The sequence below is a fragment of the Centroberyx affinis genome, unplaced genomic scaffold (genome assembly GCF_046629955.1).
Source record: "Centroberyx affinis isolate AG114_WGS23_722 - 3 ecotype Tasmania unplaced genomic scaffold, CSIRO-AGI_Caff_v1 ptg003966l_1, whole genome shotgun sequence".
Classification (NCBI taxonomy): Eukaryota; Metazoa; Chordata; class Actinopteri; order Beryciformes; family Berycidae; genus Centroberyx; species Centroberyx affinis.
The window spans coordinates 46,510-66,956 of record NW_027281788.1 but is presented as its reverse complement, the minus strand read 5'-3'; the positions used below and the strand labels follow the sequence as shown (position 1 = coordinate 66,956).

Below are 20,447 nucleotides of genomic sequence, written 5' to 3'. Positions count from 1 at the left end.
ATGAATATCTACAGTCAACGGTAGGGGATTATATATTTGTTTCAAATAAAATAAATTAACAGCTAGTTCCTGTTCTAATTGGATGTATCACATTTGAAGTCCTTGTAAAATAATAAAAAAACGCTGACGTCCCACCACATGCCAGTGAATTTAAATATTAATTAAGGTATCGTTATCCTTTCAATATCATAATCCATCACTTATACTGGTACTTTAGCAATCGCTGTGTTAGGCAACTGTTCAAGAACTAAATTGCTAGACAGAAAAAAGATAATAATATAGTAATAGATAGTAATATAGATTTTTTTATTGATGAAATAGTTAATAATTTATTGAACATTTGCCTTCTTTATTATTACTCTGGTGTGTTACTGCCCTTGTTTACAGTGATTTAGAACAGCTCGTTGCTTAAATACACAATAATTAATACCGAAGAGGATCTATAGAGGGACTGTCCGTTCAGCACCATGGTGTCTAATTTCTGTCGATAGACTGTTTTTTCTCCACTACAGGTTTCAGATTGCACCTTTTGCAGTCAAATAGCTTAGTTTAGCTTGATTGTTGTACTATAGAGGAACTCATAGTCTATGAAGTCAGTATTCATCCCTTAAATTCTTGTTTCAGACCAGCAGAGGGCCAGCTGTCTCGTTGCAATCCCTCCACGCCCTAATGCTCTCTTACAGATTTTAGTAGTATTAATCAAGAAGTAGAAGTTTTTTCATAGCGAAGTGCGGTAAAAATAATTAGAAGTTCATTAGAAGTTGACAAACTCGATCTATATGTCCGTTATTGCATTTTTTTTCACGTGACAGCCTGTACTTTTACAAGCATTCTTCTGTTTTCATCGAGGCCGGGGGCGTGGTCTGTAGCTGCGTAAAGCTACACAGAATTAGACAGGACATGAGCGGAAGTTCAGCGATATTGCCTTCAAAATAAAAGCGTAAAATTAGTCATTTACAAGAATGGTTTATGTTGGGGTATAATACAGATAGTGATGTAGTGCTAAATAAAAAATAAAAAAAAGAGGAAAGGGTGGGGTGGGGGTGCGGTAAAATATGACCTCCAGTTAGAGATTATCATTATAATAAGGAAGCAACTAATGTAACTAGTGTAAACAAAAATCTATCACATTTTCAGAAAAGTGTTAGTTCGTGTTTTTTCTCCTCAAAAGCCCATATCATATAAGATAAACTGTAAAGATCCCCTGGCAGAAATTGTGCCATTGCCACAGCAAATAGCAAGCAATGAAAAATAGAATATAAATCTGCTGTAATATAAATTTGCAAAGGAAGTTCATATAAATATCCACACTTGCCAATTGTCCAGCAGTCAATATTAAGTAGAAATATATGAACGAAAGCATGAGAAGGTATTGATTGCAGCTTTAAGAGGGTGTGAGGGTATTGAGACTGAGAAAAAAAAGAATGAAAATTATGCATTTGAAAATATACCAAAAATGAAATCATAATTTAATATTTGAAATATGCATATTTATAAGAAGGCTATTTATATATATATATATATATATAGGTGAGCGACAGGCTACATATGTACAGAAAGTGTCTGGGTGTGTAGATGTCCATCTTCATATCAAGGACATCATTTTAATGCTACTTACTATAATGCATGCTGTATAAAAAAAAAGACTTGTAATAGAAAACTGTATTCCACAAATGAATAGGTGGGTGAACTGAGTTTACCCTCTGCTACAAAATCACTATGTTTTGCAGTGAAAAGGAAGATTTTGGGGTGAAATTTTTTTTTTCAAATTTTAATTTACTACAGATTCCTCCTAAACTATATGCTTTATTTTCACTTTGGTACTTTGCATAACGCCGAAAAAAGGTAACAAAAAAGTTGCACGTGTTCATCAACAGGGCTTTTATTTTGAAAGTTATAACCGGAAGTTTAATTTTATTGTGGCCGACTTAACACTGGTGTTTGTGGTAGTGAGGTGGATTTCTCCACGGATCTCACTCATTTTAAACGAGGTCTAAAGTAAAGCGAGACATCGGAGAATGGACGAGAAAGACGAAGATCTTGGTGAGTTTAGTTCTACTTTTAAAACCGAACAAAAGACACGTTATTTACTTTTTTCTTTCAGTGCCCAGAGTCTCTGCATTTACTCCAGGGACTCTGAACTGGACGTGGTTGGGTTTACACTTGGGTTTATAGTTTGTAATTCTGGGTAATCGTGGTTTAAAGGTTGTTCATCTGCTGCCAGTGTGAATCCATTTGATGAATTATCTCAAGTCATTCACTGTCATGGAAAGTCACTGTAATATTCCTATAGTGACTTGTAGTGTCTGCGGTTCCCAATACTAAACGTATATGGTACTTTATGGTAGTCTTTACCGCCTATCACTATAATATTCCTAGAGGCAATTATAATGTCTGTGGTATTCAATAATAAGTTACTGATCTTATGGTAGGCTACTTATTTCTGTCCTCTATGGTATCACTATAATATTCCTATACTGACTTCTTATGTGTCTAGTACTCAATAGTGAGTTTATAGTGACCATACTGTATTTTATGATATTTTTATTTCCTATAGTTTCACCATAATATAGCTATAATATTGCTATTTGGACTTATAGAGTGTCTGTCGTTCTCAAAAGTGAGTTTATAGTTACTTTATGGTGTTTTTTTTAAAAATTTTTTGGGTGGGGGGGGGGGTGTTGTAGGTTTTTTTTTTGTTTTTTTTTTTGTTTTTTTTTACCTCCTATGGTATTACCATAGTATTTTCTTTCATCTTTAGTAGCTGCATGATATTTTTATTTTTTTTAATAGTTTTTCTCTCATATTTGTAGCCTACTGTATCCTTTTAAAATTGATTATAGGATCACTGTATTTATTTTTTGGTAAGGGCCAGTGGTTCCTTTGGCTGAAGCCTGCAGCCTGTAAAGTCATGGTGATGAACTGCTAAAGGAGCCTCACGCACAGAATTTATAGAAAGATGTATTCTGTCAGCTGGATGTTTGGTGTCTACAGACCAGTGGGTCTTGTGTATGTGACAGACAGACTGAGGGACACAGTTAACAGTTTAATCATGGGTTTGAAGGGGAAATCATGCATGTTACTCTGTTACTGTACATATCAACAAAAAGCAACAACAAAATAAATCATTGGGTATTTTATATCTGAGAAATATAAAAATGTCAAATATGTTAGGGGGCACATGCATGTTTGGATGCTTATGACACAGGTGAACATTAATATTAAAATGTATTATTATTTTTATTATTATTATTATTATTATTATTATTAGTAGTAGTAGTAGTAGTAGTAGTAGTAGTACCATAAGAAGTAGTAGCCTAGTTGTAGTAAAGCATTTTTAAATACCACCAGTGTTTCAAAGACTCACTTTAGGTCACATGACAGCCTCTCTCTCTCTCTCTCTCTCTCTCCCTCTCTCTCTCTCTCTCTCCCTCTCTCTCTCTCTCTCTCTCTCTCTCTCTCTCTCTCTCTCTCTCCCTCTCATCCTTCCTGTCACTCCTTACTGTCACTCCATCAAAACAGAAATGCTGTGGGAGCATTTATTGTCAATAAATCCATACATATTTTCATACATAGATAAATAAAATCAAATCACTAGTGCTGAACAGAATGAAAAACAAATCCATTTAAACGCTACATCCTGGGTTATCCTGTGACATAATCACAGCAAACAGTCCAAGAATCGCAAAGGAAATGGGAAAATAAATGCTTTGTTTTACCATGAATGTGCAGTATTTGGCAAACAAAGTGATTTGGATTCTGATACTCTTCTGGTTCTGGCTGTGGTCTTGGTTTTGGTTTTGGAGGAGGAATGATTTCTGCACAGAGCTGTTTGACAACTTTTTTATCATCCATTTGATCCTGATTTTCTCTCTCCTATCATTTGTAAGACTAGTCGGCTTAATTCAAGAACCAAAACAAGGGAAATCCGCACTCTCAAAAAGATATCTTGATTGATTTATTTGACGTTTCACATAAAAATAATATGCAACTTGGCATTGTCTTTTCAGTTTGCCAAGCTGCATATATTTATTATTATTATTATTATTATTTTTATTTGAAACATGTAAAATAAATCAAATAGCTGATATTTTCTAATGTTTTCTCAATATCTTTAACTTTATCTTTACCATTTGCATGACAAAAAATATGAGGAATGTTATTCTTATCAGGATGGAGAAGCCTCTGAAACCGCATTTAGACCATCATGGGACACTAAAATTCTCCACTGAAACCCAGATTGATGAAATCATTATTATTATTATTATTATTATTATTATTATTATAATGTGTGTGTGTGTGTGTGTGTGTGTATTTTTCTGAGCAGCCCCTCTCACTCCTCCTCAGGAGTATTTTGGATGCATTGTCCAGTTTGTGCCTTCTCTCGTCATTCACTCCCTCTCATTCTTTACCCTTCTCTCTCTCTCTCTCTCTCTCTCTCTCTCTCTCTCTCTCTCTCTCTCTCTCTCTCTCTCTCTCTCTCTCTCTCTCTCCCTCATGTTATTCTCACACTCCGTCCATCTCGGTCCAGATCTTTGCAGGGAAACACCTTCTCGCTGGTATTTTTATCCCCGGCCGGAGGTATTGTGTGTGGGTGTTGTGTGACACCATCAGCACACTGACTCTGTTGTATTTTTATCCGCCGGGCAGCGGGAGCCTGAAGGAAACACTCAGAGGAATGGGTGCTGTTGTACCGCTGGGTGGGGTGGGGTGGGGTGGGGTCGGGGGGAGGTGAGAGGGAGGGAGTTCATGTAGGGCAAATTCATGACGCACTAAATAGCTGCCTCGGAAGTATCTCAATCAAGGTGCTATTGTGTATATTTCTGTCATATTACATTGCTGTAAAAACAAAACATGATATTGTATGGTGTTTTGTGAGATTATTTGCGCTGCTCTTGCTACACAAACAAAGCTAGGAAAGTCAGAGTTTGGCTGAAGGTTACATGCAGACGTTTGCGGCTGAAGCGCCAAACGTCTGAACGTCTCAGAAGTCAAAACGTCTGAACAAAAAAAAACCCAAAAATAGACGCTTCAGCCAGCCAGTGTCTTCACATTAAGTTTTATCCCGCCTCCAAAACATTGAACCTATATATAGTATTCTGTTACATGAGCACATGGCCATCTTGGTAGGAAAATAACAGGTGATTGTAGTCAGGTGACAGCCACAGCCAATGAGCTGTGTGTATGGTAAAGCACCATATGGGTAAGGAATGCATGTGACATCATGGGAAAAGTATTAATTGGGTTCAAAGTGCTTCAAAGTCAATGGCGGTTAACGCTTTTTTCTTGCGGTTTCCGACACGTTTCAGCAGTTTGCCCCTTCACATTCACACAGAGTTCACATGTGGTGTGAACTTAGACCTGCACATTTTTATTTTGGTTCTTTGCATTACGCCAAACAGTTAAACAATCATTTTTGGAGTAGTAAAGGTGTAGATGTCCTCTTTTCACAGTGGTAGATACTGTAGCTCATTGTGGAAAGTCATTGCATCAGGGATCTGCTGCCTTCCTTTCAAGGTGTGCTCTGTTTACAGAAGTCATGTGGCAGTAAAAAAATAAACAAAAAACACACCCACACACACACCTACACACAGTATTTGCAGTATAATTCTTAACAGTTTGTTTTAACCCGCATGGAGCACCAGATGGGTGGAGTTTACTGCATCAGGGCAGTTAAGAAAGTTGCTCTGATGAAGGCCACTAGGCTGAAACGTTAGCATGTTTGTTGACATGGCCAGAATAAATTGGTGAAATTGAGATTATTCATGTTGTCCTGAAGATCTGTGTGTGTGTGTGTGTGCTACCTTTTTACCTTTGGGTGTTCAACGTTGGCGGTTGAGAAAGTGTCAGCTAAATTGTAAATCTCAGAAAACTGCATCGAGTTTACGCCCCCATGCCACTCATAATAAAAAAAACTCTCTAACTCTATCCTAAATCAAATCCCAATTCTAATTTGAACCCTAAACCAAAGTCCTAACCTTAATCTAGAAGACAGGAGGACACACACACACACACACACACACCACAAAGTTATTGTATGGTGACGGCCCATGCAGTCATCTATTCCAGTACCAGTTTGGCAGGTTCTGGTCAAGGCAAAGCAAACAGAATGCAAATTTTTTTTTACCTGCTTTACAGGTTCAAAGTTCAAAAGCCTTGTGTCTGTTGTGTTCGTTTAAGAAGAGCTTTCTAAGGACAAAACGCTGTCTGTTGTCCTGAGGAGTGTCTGTTTCCTGCAGCCCCTCCTATAGAAATGCCCCTGCTCTTCCTTTCACACAGACAGAAAAACTGTCCAGCGCTTCAGAGCCTGCTGTCAAGACTGCAGATCCTCTTCTTTCGTGGTGTTATGACATCAAAACAGATTTAACATAGAAGGAAACAGTGAAGTTTAATTGAAGATTATAAACGGGTTTATCCCAACGTCAGACAGAAAGAAATGCAGAAATGAATACAGAAAGAAAGAGATTGATGGTGTTAGAGGCAGCATGGAGGGGAAAAGAGGAAGCATGACAGAAAGGAAGAGAAGTCCTGTAAGATTAATTTAAACCAGGTTATTTTCTTTAGACCTGATTCTAATGAAAGAGAGAAAGTAAGGGAAGAAAGGAAAAAGAGCAGGAATACCTCATGTTTTCATTTCATCTAATATCTTTAGGGGCATTTGATTAATGAGACAGAGAGAAACAATAGAATGGAAGGGATATAATGGGGGGGGGGGGGGGAAATAAGAGGAAAAAATAGAAATCTCCAGTGAAAGAGGGAGTAGCATTTGTAGTTTTTTTTTTTTAAACTGCAAAGACTGTTACAGCTTTTAAGAAACTTTTAAAAACCCATTTTCATAAGCACTTTGTAATGTTTGTCTCTTTTTTGTTTTGTTCTGTATTTTATTGTTTTTATCTGTTCTTCTCTCACATTCTTTGATTTTCACCTGCCCAGCACCGTGTTTACTTCTAAGATTACTTATATAGGTTTTCTTTAATACTCACTACTTACTGTTTTTCATGTCTTTGTTGTAGTGGATTTTCTTCTTTCTTTAACTTCCACTTCAGGTTCGAGGAAATGAAAACAGAACGAATGAGACAAACTCTGATTCTTTTTCTTTGGCTTTATTCTTCAGATAACAGATACGGATACATAATACAACTGATATGTGAAGGGTCTGACAAAGAATTTGTCCACCTTTACCAGCTGCAACATTAAAGTGATGAACACATTAATGCATCAATAATTATAGTCCAATAACATGATATATATATGATTCTGAAATGGGCCGTTCTGCATAATGACTACTTTTACTTTTGCTACTTTAAGTACATTTTGATGCTAATACTTTTGTACTTTGACTTAAGTAAGATTTTGAATGCAGCACTTTTACTCGTAACAAAGTATTTTTACACTGTATTGCTACTTTTACTTAAGTCAAAGATCTGAATATTTCTTCCACCACTGCTTCTCACCCCCCTTCATACCATGCTCCACCTATAGGGATAGTCTATTCCTAAAATGACGGAGAGCACCTGTTGTTTTGTACCTCAAGGCCGAAACTAGGAGTCTTCCTCCCCAATTCCTGTATCATACTGTCTCTGATCAGTAGTGCTCTCTGCATACAATATTTGGCTACAACCTCTCTTTCTGGCAATAACAATCCCATTAATCCTTCTTGTTTGTGAGAAGCTTACTGGCATGAGCTGGTATCAAAGGCCTCTTTCTCTCTACTCTCTTCTTACTGTGCATAGTACATGTGTGCTGTCTGATCAAAGGGAATGTGTTAATACATTCTCCTTGATTATACTGATTAAGTATTAAGATTATGCACTGATTATGACGATAACATAATCTCCTTCAACATCTTCTTGTCAGATGCGTTTGACCCTAACATACCAGAGGAAGGACCTTCAGCTCCCCCTCCTGGCTGGCTGGATGATGTACATGGATACAAAGGAGGAGGCAAGTCTCTCTCTCTCTCTTCTCTTCTTCTCTTCTTTCTTCTTCTCTCCTCTTTTCTTCTTCATTTTCTTTTCTCCGCTCTTTCTACCCCTCCTCTCCTCCTCATTATCTTCACTCCTTTTGTCGTTTGTTGTCATTTTTTACCGCATCATGTCAGACTTCATAGCTTCTTTGTCTCCTCTTTCCTTTTCTTCTCAGCTAAAGTTTGAAACTGTGTGTGTGTGTGTGTGTGTGTGTGTGTGTGTCTGCAGATGGAGATAACCCATTGTACCCACCTCCCCCTGCATACACTCCCCAGCCTGAGCTAGACAGGAACACTTTGGTGCCCAATGTCAGGTAAATACACACACACACACACAAACACAAGATCACACTTTAACCTCCAATTTGTTATCTTTACTTTACAGATGGTTACTTTGGTTTTTGTAAAAGTATTTCACGTCAGATTTGAGAACACAGCTATACATACAATTTATGTACGTATATACTGTGTGCGTGTGTGTGTGTGTGTGTGTGTGTGTGTGTGTGTGTGTGTGTGTGTGCTCCTCAGGGTCCCCACAGTGTCGGAGGATGTGGCCAGAGACGCCCTGATGAAGTTTGTGGAGTCCAAATGGACGTACAGCTCCAAACCTGCCAGGAACCTCACCTTCAAAGACCTGAAACCCATCACTGTGTACAGGGTACGACCTGGAGGGAGGGAGGGAGGGAGGGATGGAGGGAGGAGGGAGAGGGAGGGGGAGGGAGGGAGGGAGGGAGGGAGGGAGAGAGGGCGGGATGGATGTGTTATATGTTATAAATGTTGGAGCAAGTTTTTCAGAGTGCAAGTTAGTAAGCTAACTTGAATGGCAAGGACCTCTGGTGAAAATATAAATAAAAATAAATATACATATTTTTTAATTCATTCATAGCCATGGCATTCATGATCAATGGATGGTCATTTTTTTCAGTTAGTAGAGTGCCAGACTTCCTCCTCTCTTACCTCTTCTCTTTTTCACTGGGCTTCATTTCTAACTAACCCAGAAAAACTGTGGTTCTTTGGCTCCGCCCACTGAGGTTTAACTCAACCAATGAGATTATTCCTGCCTCCAGAGCAGCTTTGCCTCTGAGAAATATTTGGTGCCGTCACATGCGAAGAGCAGATAAAAAAAAATACATAACTTCCGGTTGCGAAGCAGTTTGCCCCTTCACATTCACACAGATTTCACATGTGGTGAACTTTGACCTGCAAATTGGCATGTTGACCTCTGAAGAAAAACAACATGGAGGAGTCTCTAATCGTGGCAGTGGTCCCAACATCCAGTTTCAACTCTGCTGTAGCAGAGAACAAAATAAGCAAAGAAGAGGTGTAGTGTGGCTTGCAGTCAGTCCTGAAGCAAGACTAGGGCTGTGGCCGGAAAGGATCACTATTCCCTCATTTGTATTTCCCTATATAGTGCTGCTCTATTAGTGCACTAATTAGCGGTAAATCACACATGATGAATGAGTGAATTCGGACACTTAATTCATCATCATTCATCATCAACCTGCATCTGCATTCACCAGTCGCATAAACAAATGTTTCAAATGTTTCTAACATTTGACAAGTTACCAATATTCCTTCAAAGCCGACCACATATGTGTCACTAGCTGACATTAAAGAGAAAAAAAATATTCACCGACGTTCCCATCTCGGCTTTTTCCGACCATATGTCAGTGAATAAATATTCTATGCATCGGAGTTGTGTGCGGCTACTTTTTTCTGTTTATTTTCACACAGCCAGCACTTCGCCAGTCCAGGTGTGCGGTTTCCTTCACGTTTTGGACTTTGGACTCACCAGCTGATATGAACAAAAAACACATTACAATAAGCTATGTACCTGTATAACCTGCAGCTAGAGATAAATACCTTCCTGAACAACAGACCTTAATGTTAATGTTAGCGTTAACGAGCTCAAATTAGTGTAACAAAACGTGCACTTATAATTAGTTATGAATTGGCAGTTAAAAGAAAAAATAATTAGAATAGCTTGACATCTTTTTGGTACCAAAAAAAGTTTATTTACTTGCATTAGTAAACGAGGTTTGGTGAAGAAGAGGATGCCATCATTATAAAACCACAGAAACCACACAAATCACCGTTTTAGTGACCAGGCTTGTTCACTACATATTGCAGTGCATTGTGGGAAATATGTAGTGCCCTCAAAATCATTCCACAATATCATTTTACGATTCGGACACTAACAAAAAATGTGTGACATACGTATTAGTGCCCTAAAATGCAGATAGTGATCCCTTCCGGTCACAGCCTAGATGATACATTTATGTGCGTAATGATTTGATAGACTGATTTGGGTTATTATTATTATACTGAACTAGTTACTCGCCATGATAATGCTAGCTAGCCAGTGCCAATGTTACGGTTGAGCACTTCATTTAAAAGGTATAAAAGTGTTGTGACCGACCTCTCAGTCCACATCTCTCTGACCCAAGCATCATACACACAAACACAAAGTTCAGATGTGACTGGGAATTCCACTGGTCTGACTGTGTGGAAGAAGAAGAAGTTGTGTGTTGTGTGTTGTGTGTTGTGTGTTGTGTGTTGTGTGTTGTGTGTTGTGTGTTGTGTGTTGTGTGTCGAGTCCAAAGCGCTCACATCCCTCCAGTGACTTTCTGACTCACTTTCTGCCTCTTCCTCCTGCAGTATCGACTGGAGACCTACACCGAGACCAGAGCCAGTGCCTGGGAGTTTGAATCCTTCAATGGTAAATCTTAATAATAATAATAATAACAACAACCTTTATTTGTATAGCACCTTTCATACACAACATACAACTCAAAGTACTTTACATCAATAGAAGGCAAACTTAACACAGAGCCAACAAAATACTGACATACTGGTAAATATAAATATGTGATTAACATATTTAAGACCAAACTCTCTATCTCTTATTGTCCCAATACTTCCATTTTTTTTAACCTTTTTTAATCACATTATTCTCAACAGGACAGCCGGTTGATGGGCCTCAGTATGGTGCGAGCCCGCCACCATGGGACGTCCCGGTGTGGAAGCCCCAGATATTCACTGACAGGGTGGAGAAGGTCCGCGTGCCACACTCCTCCTTTGTAAAGGTACAGTACATCAAATTTAGTCTTTTATTTAGCTGTAGAAAGGTCTGGGTGTGGACGTTACGAGCTGTTCAAGGATGTGATTTAGGCTTTATTGTATTGTCCTTATCAAACTAACATGCATGTGTGTGTGTGTGTGTGTGTGTGTGTGTGTGTTTCAGCCGTGTCACAAGTGCAACGGATGTGGCAGAACTCGCTGCACCCACTGTCATGGTAAAGGCCAGGTGAGATGGAAACGCTATCTTTTTTTTTTACGATTATTTTTAAGGCATTTCTGCTTTTTTTTTAGATAGTTGAGAAAGACAGGAAGGATGAGAGAGAGTTCGTGATTTGGATTTGATCCCCTGATATTGCAAGAACACAATTAGCCCACTGAGGCTCCATGTTCTCAAATTATGTCTCTACAGCTGCTTCGTACATACAGTACGTAATGGGATTTATAGGTAAATTAAAGCTGCACTATGCAACTTTGCACTTTGGCGGCCCCAAGTGGCAGAGAGGGATAATATTTGAATTTTTGAGAGTTTGAAGGACTTCATTACCCAGAAATCATGTAACATGACATCAGTGAACTGCACACTCCTTGGACCCTAAATTTCTTTGTATTAGTGGCTTGTGGGGGTGAAAAAAAATGTTTTCACAGCAGGTTCAGCCATCTTTGTTGAGTCCAGCTTTCTAGATTCGTCACTTTTTTGTGTGAAGATGTTACGCTAGTGACCATACCTGACACCAGCAGGGTTATTAAAGTTGTGTATTTTTCATTCGTTTTTTTTTTTGTTTTTTTTTATATATATATATAGTGTTCGATTTTTATTTTAATCTCAGTTTAGTTTTAGTCAGTTTTTAGTGTGGGTTTGGATTTAGTTTCAATTTTATTTTATTTTTATTTTTTACAAATACTCAGTTTTAGTTCAGTTGTTTAGATTCAGTTCTAGTTTTACTACATTTTACAGCTGCTTGGTACTTCAAAATGTGAATGTTTATTTAGTTAGGTTATTACATTGCAAATACCTGTTATTTTTGGGGGGGGCATTTTCAATCTTTATTTACTGCTTTAATTGTCTGTTGTATGTTTGCTACTACACGCTACAGAAAGTGATTGCTCCTTCCTCTTTTTTCCGTGAAGAAGTCAAATTGGATTGGTTGGTCTGATTTTAGGACCAGACTGAGTGAAAATGTCAGAGTGATGGACATTACAAAATAAAGTTAATATTCCTTACAGTTCTTCATGTGAGAAACCCAGATAGAGTTATTTTATTTGCCTTTGCATTTGCATCCAGACTCTGAGTTTCTGGCAAGCAGCTGTCAGAGTGTTAACAAAACTACATTCCTGTTGAGGTGATCTTTGCTGCTCTCAATGTGAATTAAGTGATAGCCTGGAAAACCTGGACTTTCAAAGTAGCTTCCTCAACACTGACTGTAGCTCTTGAGTGCTAAAACCATGCTGAGCTCTCAGAAAAAAAAACATAAACTGAAAATAAGAAGGAGCAGAAGCCAGTGCTGTAAAGAGAGTTTCCTGCTGGGCACCGGACCTGAACGCTCCTCTCTGTGTTGCAGAAGCGTTGTACGTTTTGCCACGGTCACAAGAGGTGACAGGAGAGTCCGTTTGCCTTTTCTTTCTGTCCTTCTGAATGTTCCTCTCTTCCGTCTTGCAGAAGCGCTGTATTCACTGTCATGGCAACGGGCGCGCCAGGAACAAACGCTGCACTTCTTGTGGCGGGAGAGGCCGGAAGAGGTGAGAGAGCAGAGCCGAGCAGAGCCGAGCCGAGCCGTCGACAGAAACAACAACGTTCGTACAATAGGCTCATCTTAGGAAAATTATGCACCTTTGATTGCTGCTTTACCTATCACTGTGCCAAAATCAGAAAAAACTACAAAAACTACTTTGGTTAAGGTTAAAGTAAGGTAAAGTTTTGGCCATGGTTAAATAGGAAAAACTTGAGCTTACAACTCACAGTAGAAAACGTCTTTGCATGAGTCGGGACTTGAACCCGAGTCGTTGAAGAGTTGAAGGGAAAACGTATCCGACCTCCGCATCCTTACTTTCCACCGCGCCATTTCACACAAATACATGAAATGAATGTGATTTGTTGACACCAAATTACATGTTCCCAGCACGAAACAGTTACATGAACGAGGGTGAGGCACGGCTGTAAACAGGAACTAGATCCACATTGAAGTAGGACAGTAGAAAGTAAAGGTGTTGTGGTCGGGTGGTGGATGGGTGGATGAGTTTGCCTTCAATGCCGGTGACTGGAGTTCAATTCCCAGCTTGAATGAAAGACTGAGGTGATTTTTTTTAATTTTTAGTGAAAGTTCTTCTTATTTAACCATGACCAAAGCCTTTCCCACACCTTAACCAAGTTGTCTAAACTTGCCTAAACTGAACCGTAAGACAACTTTTAGCCGGAAATGTCGTGTCCAATTCATGTTATTGTCATAGAATCCAATTTGTGGAGGAGGAATGTAATGTTCATATAATTCGTGTACCCAGCACGAAAATCGCCGTTTCAGAGTTCGTGCTCATTTCACGACTTTTTATGAGCTCTTGTTGTTTCGGTAATATAAGAGCAGCCATCATTCTGCCTCTGTTTTCTGTCTCTATCTCTCCCTCCCTCCCTCTCTCCCTCCGTCCCTCCCTTCCTCCCTCCTCTAGGTGTTCTTTCTGTCATGGTCATGGATACAGGACCTGCTCCGTTTGCCATGGCAGCCAAAACCTGATGCATTTCATCCAGCTCACTGTTACATGGTATGTCAAAACCACACACACATACACACATTCACATTCAAAATCTGTGACTGAATCTCTTTTCCTGCCCCCCTCTCTCTCTCTCTGTGCTTCTTTGTCTGTCTTTGTGTGTGTGTGTGTGTGTGTGTGTGTGTGTGTGTGTGTAGGAAGAACAATATATCTGACTTCATCCCAGACCGCCAGCCTGATTTCCCTGACAAGAAGTTTCAGAAGGTGACAGGAGACCCTTTCTTCATCGATGTGAATTTGCTGGTAAAAAAAACAAAAAACCCAAAACTGACCACCTCAACTAAATCTTCCATTTCATGAGCATAGGAATATTTTATACACGTAATAACGTCGCAAGCCTGTCTGCAACTGTTATTTTGAAAAAGGGGGGAAGTACTCGCCTGTTTCACTGAGATGCCAATCACATAAAAAGCATCATGCTGCCATTTGTTGCAAGTTCAAAGTTTTGATTACAAAACAAGATCTGAGTCACAATGTAACCATTAAAAGAAATCAGGACGTTTGCCATGGTTTACCTATTGAACTACACAGGGAAGTGAACCCCTAACCCTGGCAGGGTTAATGCCATGCCTACTTAAAGGGAAATGCCACCCATTTTAAAACATTTACATTATGTCATTCCTGTGCCACACTGCAGTTCAGTCAGTACTTGTGAACATGCTCTCTCCTAAAGCTAGAAACTGGAGAACTGACCCTTGAATTTGTGATGCCGCTGGGAAATCTGGCTCTGCTCCATAGACAATGAATGGGACACTGACTTTGTTGAAGTTTTTTGTGTGAGTTCTTGCACCCGAATGAGGTTTAAATTCCGGTTCATACCTGTGAGCAATGCAAGAATATAAACTTCATTTTGATGTGAAAACATGGCATCTTATGGCTCCACAAAGTCAGAAACCATTTTCTATGGGTTCCCTCTCTGATTTCTTGCTTTAGGAAAGAGTGGTACAAGTTCACAAACATTGACTGAACTGTCGTGGGACACAGAAATAACGTGAATTCTTAAAATGGGTGGAATTCCCCTTTAAGGACCATTTTTTTCTGTTCCCTCTCCTCTTTTCTGTAATCTACTCTTGTCATCTGTCCTCTCCTAACCTCACCAAAACTAAACTAAACCGGTATATGAAATGACAGTAGCTACTTCGGGTGTGTTTGATTTCCCCCTCCGTCTCCTCCCAGGTATACCCCATCCAGGGTTTCCCAGACCAGGAGATCTGCGATGTGTCCAGGAGACTGAATAACGAACACTTAACTCGCTTCAGCTCCACTGGACGCATCCTGCAACAGGTATGACACACTCACACTCACACACACACACACACACACTCACGCACGCACACACACACACACACAAACGTGTACACACTCGCAGCGCTGCAAAAAAAACCATGTTGTATTTTGAGATCTAGTTTCATACGTTGGCCACTAGATGTCAGTGTCCCTCTTCAATTACAATCCATTCATAACTCATGTACATAAACGGGGCCAGTGAGTTAAAATCAGTCTTTATACCTATGCGGTTTGAATACATCATAGTTTTTATACATATTAAGGATGAAAAATAGGTTACAGCACACAAAAACATCAGAAGGATTAGTTTTCTATGGAAGAAACAGTCCAAATACCAGCTTCAAAGCATTAAAAAGACTTAAGAAAGTTATACAGTACAGAAACACAAAAGAATGAATAAAATAGAAATAAATTGACTTCTTAGCTTTGCAAAATATCCTGATTGATAAAGATGTGGATAAGGTTTCTGTTCATGTGTTCACTCCCATGCCGCTGGGTGGTTTGTTGTTTTCCTCTTGTTAGCTGATTTTCACACCTAAGCCCAGCCTTAACACCACCGGAGGCCTTAAACCTTTACCCTGAAAAAAGTAGGATTTTGTAGAAAAAGTAGAAGAAGAATTGTGTTCCAAAATGAGATACAGTATACCTAGCTTTTGAAAAAGTGACACCTACCAGTACTCTTACAAAATGACTAACTGTGCTTCCTTTTAAAAAGCATAATAGGTCACTAAAATCTGTTTTGACAACTCATTTACGGACTAGATCTTCTGTATTTTAGTGATATTGTGTGATGAACTTCAGTTTTTCTTCCCTAACTAGATATATATTATTTTGTAAACAAGCTCTTCAGTTAGTGAGTGACACTGACATCACGCCTGCCTGTTGTCTCCCTCCGCAGCGGCAGACCATCGAGCTGGTGCCGCTCACACACGCACATTACTCCTACAACGGAAAAGACTACGGCTACTACGTCTATGGAGTGGAGAACAAAGTCTTCACTCCCAAATACCCGTCTGCATGTACGGTTTTATAAACAACAGGCACTTCTGTTGGGATGCTGACCAGAAGACCACAAGTGAGATTTATGTACAGTGAATGAAGGGCAGGTAGGGGTAGACAAGTTGTTTTGTTTTTTAGTTGTGTACTTTGTTTTTTTAACCACCAAAGTCTAACATAGGGATGCATACCAGGCTTGGGGCAATTCAGAAATTGAATTGAGAACGCATTTGGATTTGGAGTGTGAGTGTGAATGTCACCCAGCTGTAAGGAAACAGTATGTGAATTGAATTGGAATGACAGGAAACAGAATTTAATTCCATTAAATTCCACTTCTAAGAGAGTTTGTCTCGACTCGCTAAAAACATTATAAATCAAACATTATGAATCAAATAAAAGACAGTTCAACAAATCAAACACATTCAATCATAAAGTATGGATTATTGTTACATGTACTGCATCAAATACCAGAAAGCTCCCTTTAACATTTCATGATATTCAGTATAATATACAGTATAACACTATGTGTAATCTCAGATATGTGGTAAGAAAAAACAAAAAAACATGGAATTTCACAGAATTTCATTGAGTTAAATTCAACTTGCTGAAATTCAAATTCAATTCCAATTCTGTCTCCTGTATGTTTTTTTTCAAATTCCAATTCTCAGTTGAATTGGAATTGATTAGTTCATTCATGAATTGACCCCAAACCCTGATGCATATATTAATAACCAGCCAACAAGGTGAAGTCACTACCCATCACACCTTCTTGAATGTGTCCCACATGAATAGAGAGCAGTGGCATGCCATTTTTCATTTTAGCAATAATTTGAATGTCAGTAGATTGGTGGTAGAGGTTGTGTGAGTGTTGATACTTTCTTTTTAAGCTGTAGAGGAAAAGAAATATGACTGAATCATGTATGATAAGTAGCGTGTACACAACAGTATAATCCAGTATAATCTAGCAAACCTTGTGTGTCAGTGTCTGGTAAAATATAGTTCTACCTCTCTTCATCATCAGGACCATTTTTGCCACTTTGTGTTTCAGGTGCTTTTACTGACCACTGCCTCACTTATGGGCTTTTTGTCCTGAAGGCTGTTAAATCTCATGTAGTAGACCAGTGGTTCTCAACGTGGGGTCCGGGGACCACCAGGGGTCCCCCAGCAAATTGATGAATTGTTAAACTTCACCATTATTTAATTTACAAGAAGTTAACATAATTAGAGAATGTAGAAGAATGACTGTTTTGGTCATAGTTTCACTGTTATCTCTCTATCTACAATACAGATGTTTCTGGACAAAATCATATCTAACAATAAAAATATTCTCAGATTTGGGTCAGAGAGAAAAAATCTCATCAAATGGGGGTCCGTGATGGCTCTAATGTGGACTAAATTAGAGGTCCTTGATATGGAACAGGTTGAGAATCACTGTAGTAGACCATCTATTCACAACCGGCCAGTTCATTTTCATGCATATAATAACGTGAATTTTCATAGTCAAATTTTCACAGCCAAATGTTAATTTGTTTACTAGTGTTACACATCAGACAATCCTGCCATTGTAGCTCTATTCTGTCAGTCTCTCCTGTGATTGGTGTATATTTACTATGCATGTTTGTACTGCCATATTCATGCCAAAGCGGATGTCCTTATGACCTTAAGGCAGACATCGTTTCTTAGGATACAGAGCCATAATCCATGGTGTGTTGGCTTCATATCACGGCACACAAACCTTTACATTCCTTTCAGCTCCCGTCACTGTATGAGGAGGAAACCATTTTAAAGATGTGGGTTTTTTTGTCAGCTTACACCTATTCATTTCTAATGGAAGAAGCTTTTTTCCCCCTGCTTTTTGTGTTCCTGATGACATCCGAACCATTGATTAAAGATATTCAGGGCTTGTTTAATGCTTTTACGGTTTTTAAAGGTTATGTTTCAGGAAGTGTAGTACATGTGAGAGAGAGAAAACATGTGAGGCAGGAAGGTGAGCTGGATTCAAACATGCAATATTATGTGAGTTTATTAAAGTTATTCTCTCAGGACCAGCGACTCGCAACCTGCAGTGAGGAAGCGAATTTCCAGCCTCTTTTCTAAACTTCCTCATGCTGTTTGTGATTTATCTATAATTTTAAAGACCAGAAAATCACCAAAATCACTTTGTGCTCTTTTACATACTTTCCACTCCTGCGCAGAAATCCTGTTTTTGGGTGTGATGTTCATTGAAGTCTACCTGTGATACAGCTGAAGTGACAAATACATAATGCATATGTCATATGCAGCTACCTCTGTCTGTTGCCTTGCTGTTAAACCTCCTGCTAATGCCACAATGTAAAGTCTATTGCTGTTTTTATATTATAGAATCTAACCTGCCATGTCATACAAAACCACTGTTATGATATTCTTTATCATAATAAAAGTCATATTTCATATTATCATCCTGTGTGTTTGTTGGGTGTCTGGGAAACATTTGGGGATGTTGCATTCTTGGCTCATTATTCATTAATGCGGAAAACAACAACAACCGTAATACTTTTTTTCCTTAATCTACCATAAACTGTGATGGTACTATGGGACAGTTTTGTAATGGTAATGGATAATACATAGTTCCAGGCTAAAATGATCATTTAAAGTGGATTAATTTAAATAGGGTTTCACAGAAATAGCTTCAAATAGACCTAGATTTAGTTTGCTCTGTGTTAAATTAATCAGCAAGTTTAAAGGAACATTAGAGCTCCTCCAGGACTGAATAACGGTTTTAATCAAGACTCAAGGCAGCAGTTTTTAACCTTGGATTAATATTGTGTCAGTGGCAGAGTCTCAGAATGGGTTAGTGTGAAGAGTGGATTAATGTTGTAAGTAATCTGAAAAAAAAAAAAAAGTAAACTATTCAAAATTATCAGTTTTTCCTGTTTTGGTGGCAATTTTCTGATTTTAATATGACTAATGATGTAATAGTAATGACTAATTTTATTTATTATTTATTTATTTATTTATTTGCTACCTATTATCTGTGATTAGTTTGTTTAATCTTACTCCAAATCCATGAAACAGCACAAAATGTAGACACGTTAAAGTCCAGTTTGGGGTTTAAATGAAATGTTTTACTCACTACATATTGGGATTGCATTGGGATTGCGTTTCCTAACTCTCTCCACAAGGGGGAGCTGTGGTGTTTAAAATAATGGCACACAGCAACACAGCTCGCTACATCCTGAGGCACGTTTGCTGAGTTCAAGTGCTGTCGGACATATCGAAATTGACAGTTGAACGCCCCGTGAACCAATAAAGAAAATAAAAAGTGAATAGGACTGTGAGAAAGTGTTATTGTTCTATAACTGCTGGGATTTGACTTTTAGGGGGCAGAGAGTTATGGGATCCATGTTAACAACTGATAGTAAAATAGATGTATTTAGTTATTAGGCCTATATATTTTGGCATTCTGTGTAATTGATTCATATTTTTTGTATAATTCTAGTTTCTTTCTTTTTAAACTTTTGTTGTGGTGCATTTAAGTGCATAATTACAAATTGAGTGTAAATAGCCTATTGTTTAGCCCCTTGTGTCTTTATATGCTATCAGACCTACATCATCATTCACATAACAAGTCTAGTGGAACACAACTTTTGGCTAAAAATGGTTCAAAACATCAATCACATGCCTTATGCACATATTCTCTACTTAATTCTTCCACTGCAACATGCCTATAGTCGGTCAGTGATGCTTGATTTCTAAAATAAACCAATATTACAAAAACATTTTCAGCTCTCTAAAACATCAACAGGTTTTGGTTCTGGTGGCTTGTTTCTAAACTCACCCATCCCACCCTCACTCATTTAACACCAACATTCAACAATCATACAGGGAGAAATCCATTGTAGAAGAGGAGAGAGACCAATTTCTTCACTGGCAGCAGCAGAAAATAGACCAGAGTGCAATGCAGCAACAATACAGGTTGCGTTTTGAGTAAGAATCAACTCAACAATTTTTCATGACTGGAAAAACCTGCTCTTTTGCTTTTATGCCATCGCTATCAATATTGCTATTGCTCTCTGCAGGTCTCTTTCTCTTTTGTCAAAAGGCATACTGGGGAATGTAGGAAATCCCTAAATGAAGTAGACGAGGCAGGTTGAGGGAAAGTCCCAAGTCCCAAGTCCGTCTCAAGTCTTCAAGCACAAGTCAAGTCAGAACAAATCAAGAGTCCAATGTCAATTTAATATCTTAAAGAAAACTAAATATCTAGGAATTTTCAATGCAATATGGTTTTAATAGGATAAAAACTTGGTAAGAGCATCATGAGTTTGATTTCTATAATCAGTTTCAAATTCAGTAAATTCAATCATTCCATACAAATTAA

At 38.5% G+C, this 20,447-nt stretch overlaps 1 protein-coding gene across 1 annotated transcript; it reads left to right on the top strand.

Moving 5' to 3' along the window:
• The first annotated feature begins 1,927 nt into the window (after nucleotides 1–1,927).
• Nucleotides 1,928–18,426, top strand: LOC139663258 (protein SSUH2 homolog). The gene is made up of 12 exons (XM_071541882.1): nucleotides 1,928–2,043; nucleotides 7,858–7,944; nucleotides 8,196–8,280; nucleotides 8,495–8,624; nucleotides 10,625–10,685; nucleotides 10,928–11,052; nucleotides 11,211–11,273; nucleotides 12,705–12,784; nucleotides 13,706–13,798; nucleotides 13,945–14,050; nucleotides 14,984–15,091; nucleotides 15,993–18,426. Exons 1-12 carry the CDS (start codon nucleotides 2,019–2,021, stop codon nucleotides 16,125–16,127), a joined length of 1,098 nt encoding a protein of 365 aa, XP_071397983.1. The 5' UTR covers nucleotides 1,928–2,018; the 3' UTR covers nucleotides 16,128–18,426.
• Nucleotides 18,427–20,447: the final 2,021 nt, after the last annotated feature.

Bases quoted from the DNA above. Each gene is read 5' to 3' on its own strand.
- LOC139663258 (XM_071541882.1), top strand. From the start codon at position 2,019: ATGGACGAGAAAGACGAAGATCTTG. The intron at 8,281-8,494 runs GTAAATACACAC...TGTGCTCCTCAG, and splicing joins ACTTTGGTGCCCAATGTCAG to GGTCCCCACAGTGTCGGAGG. The intron at 8,625-10,624 runs GTACGACCTGGA...TTCCTCCTGCAG, and splicing joins AACCCATCACTGTGTACAGG to TATCGACTGGAGACCTACAC.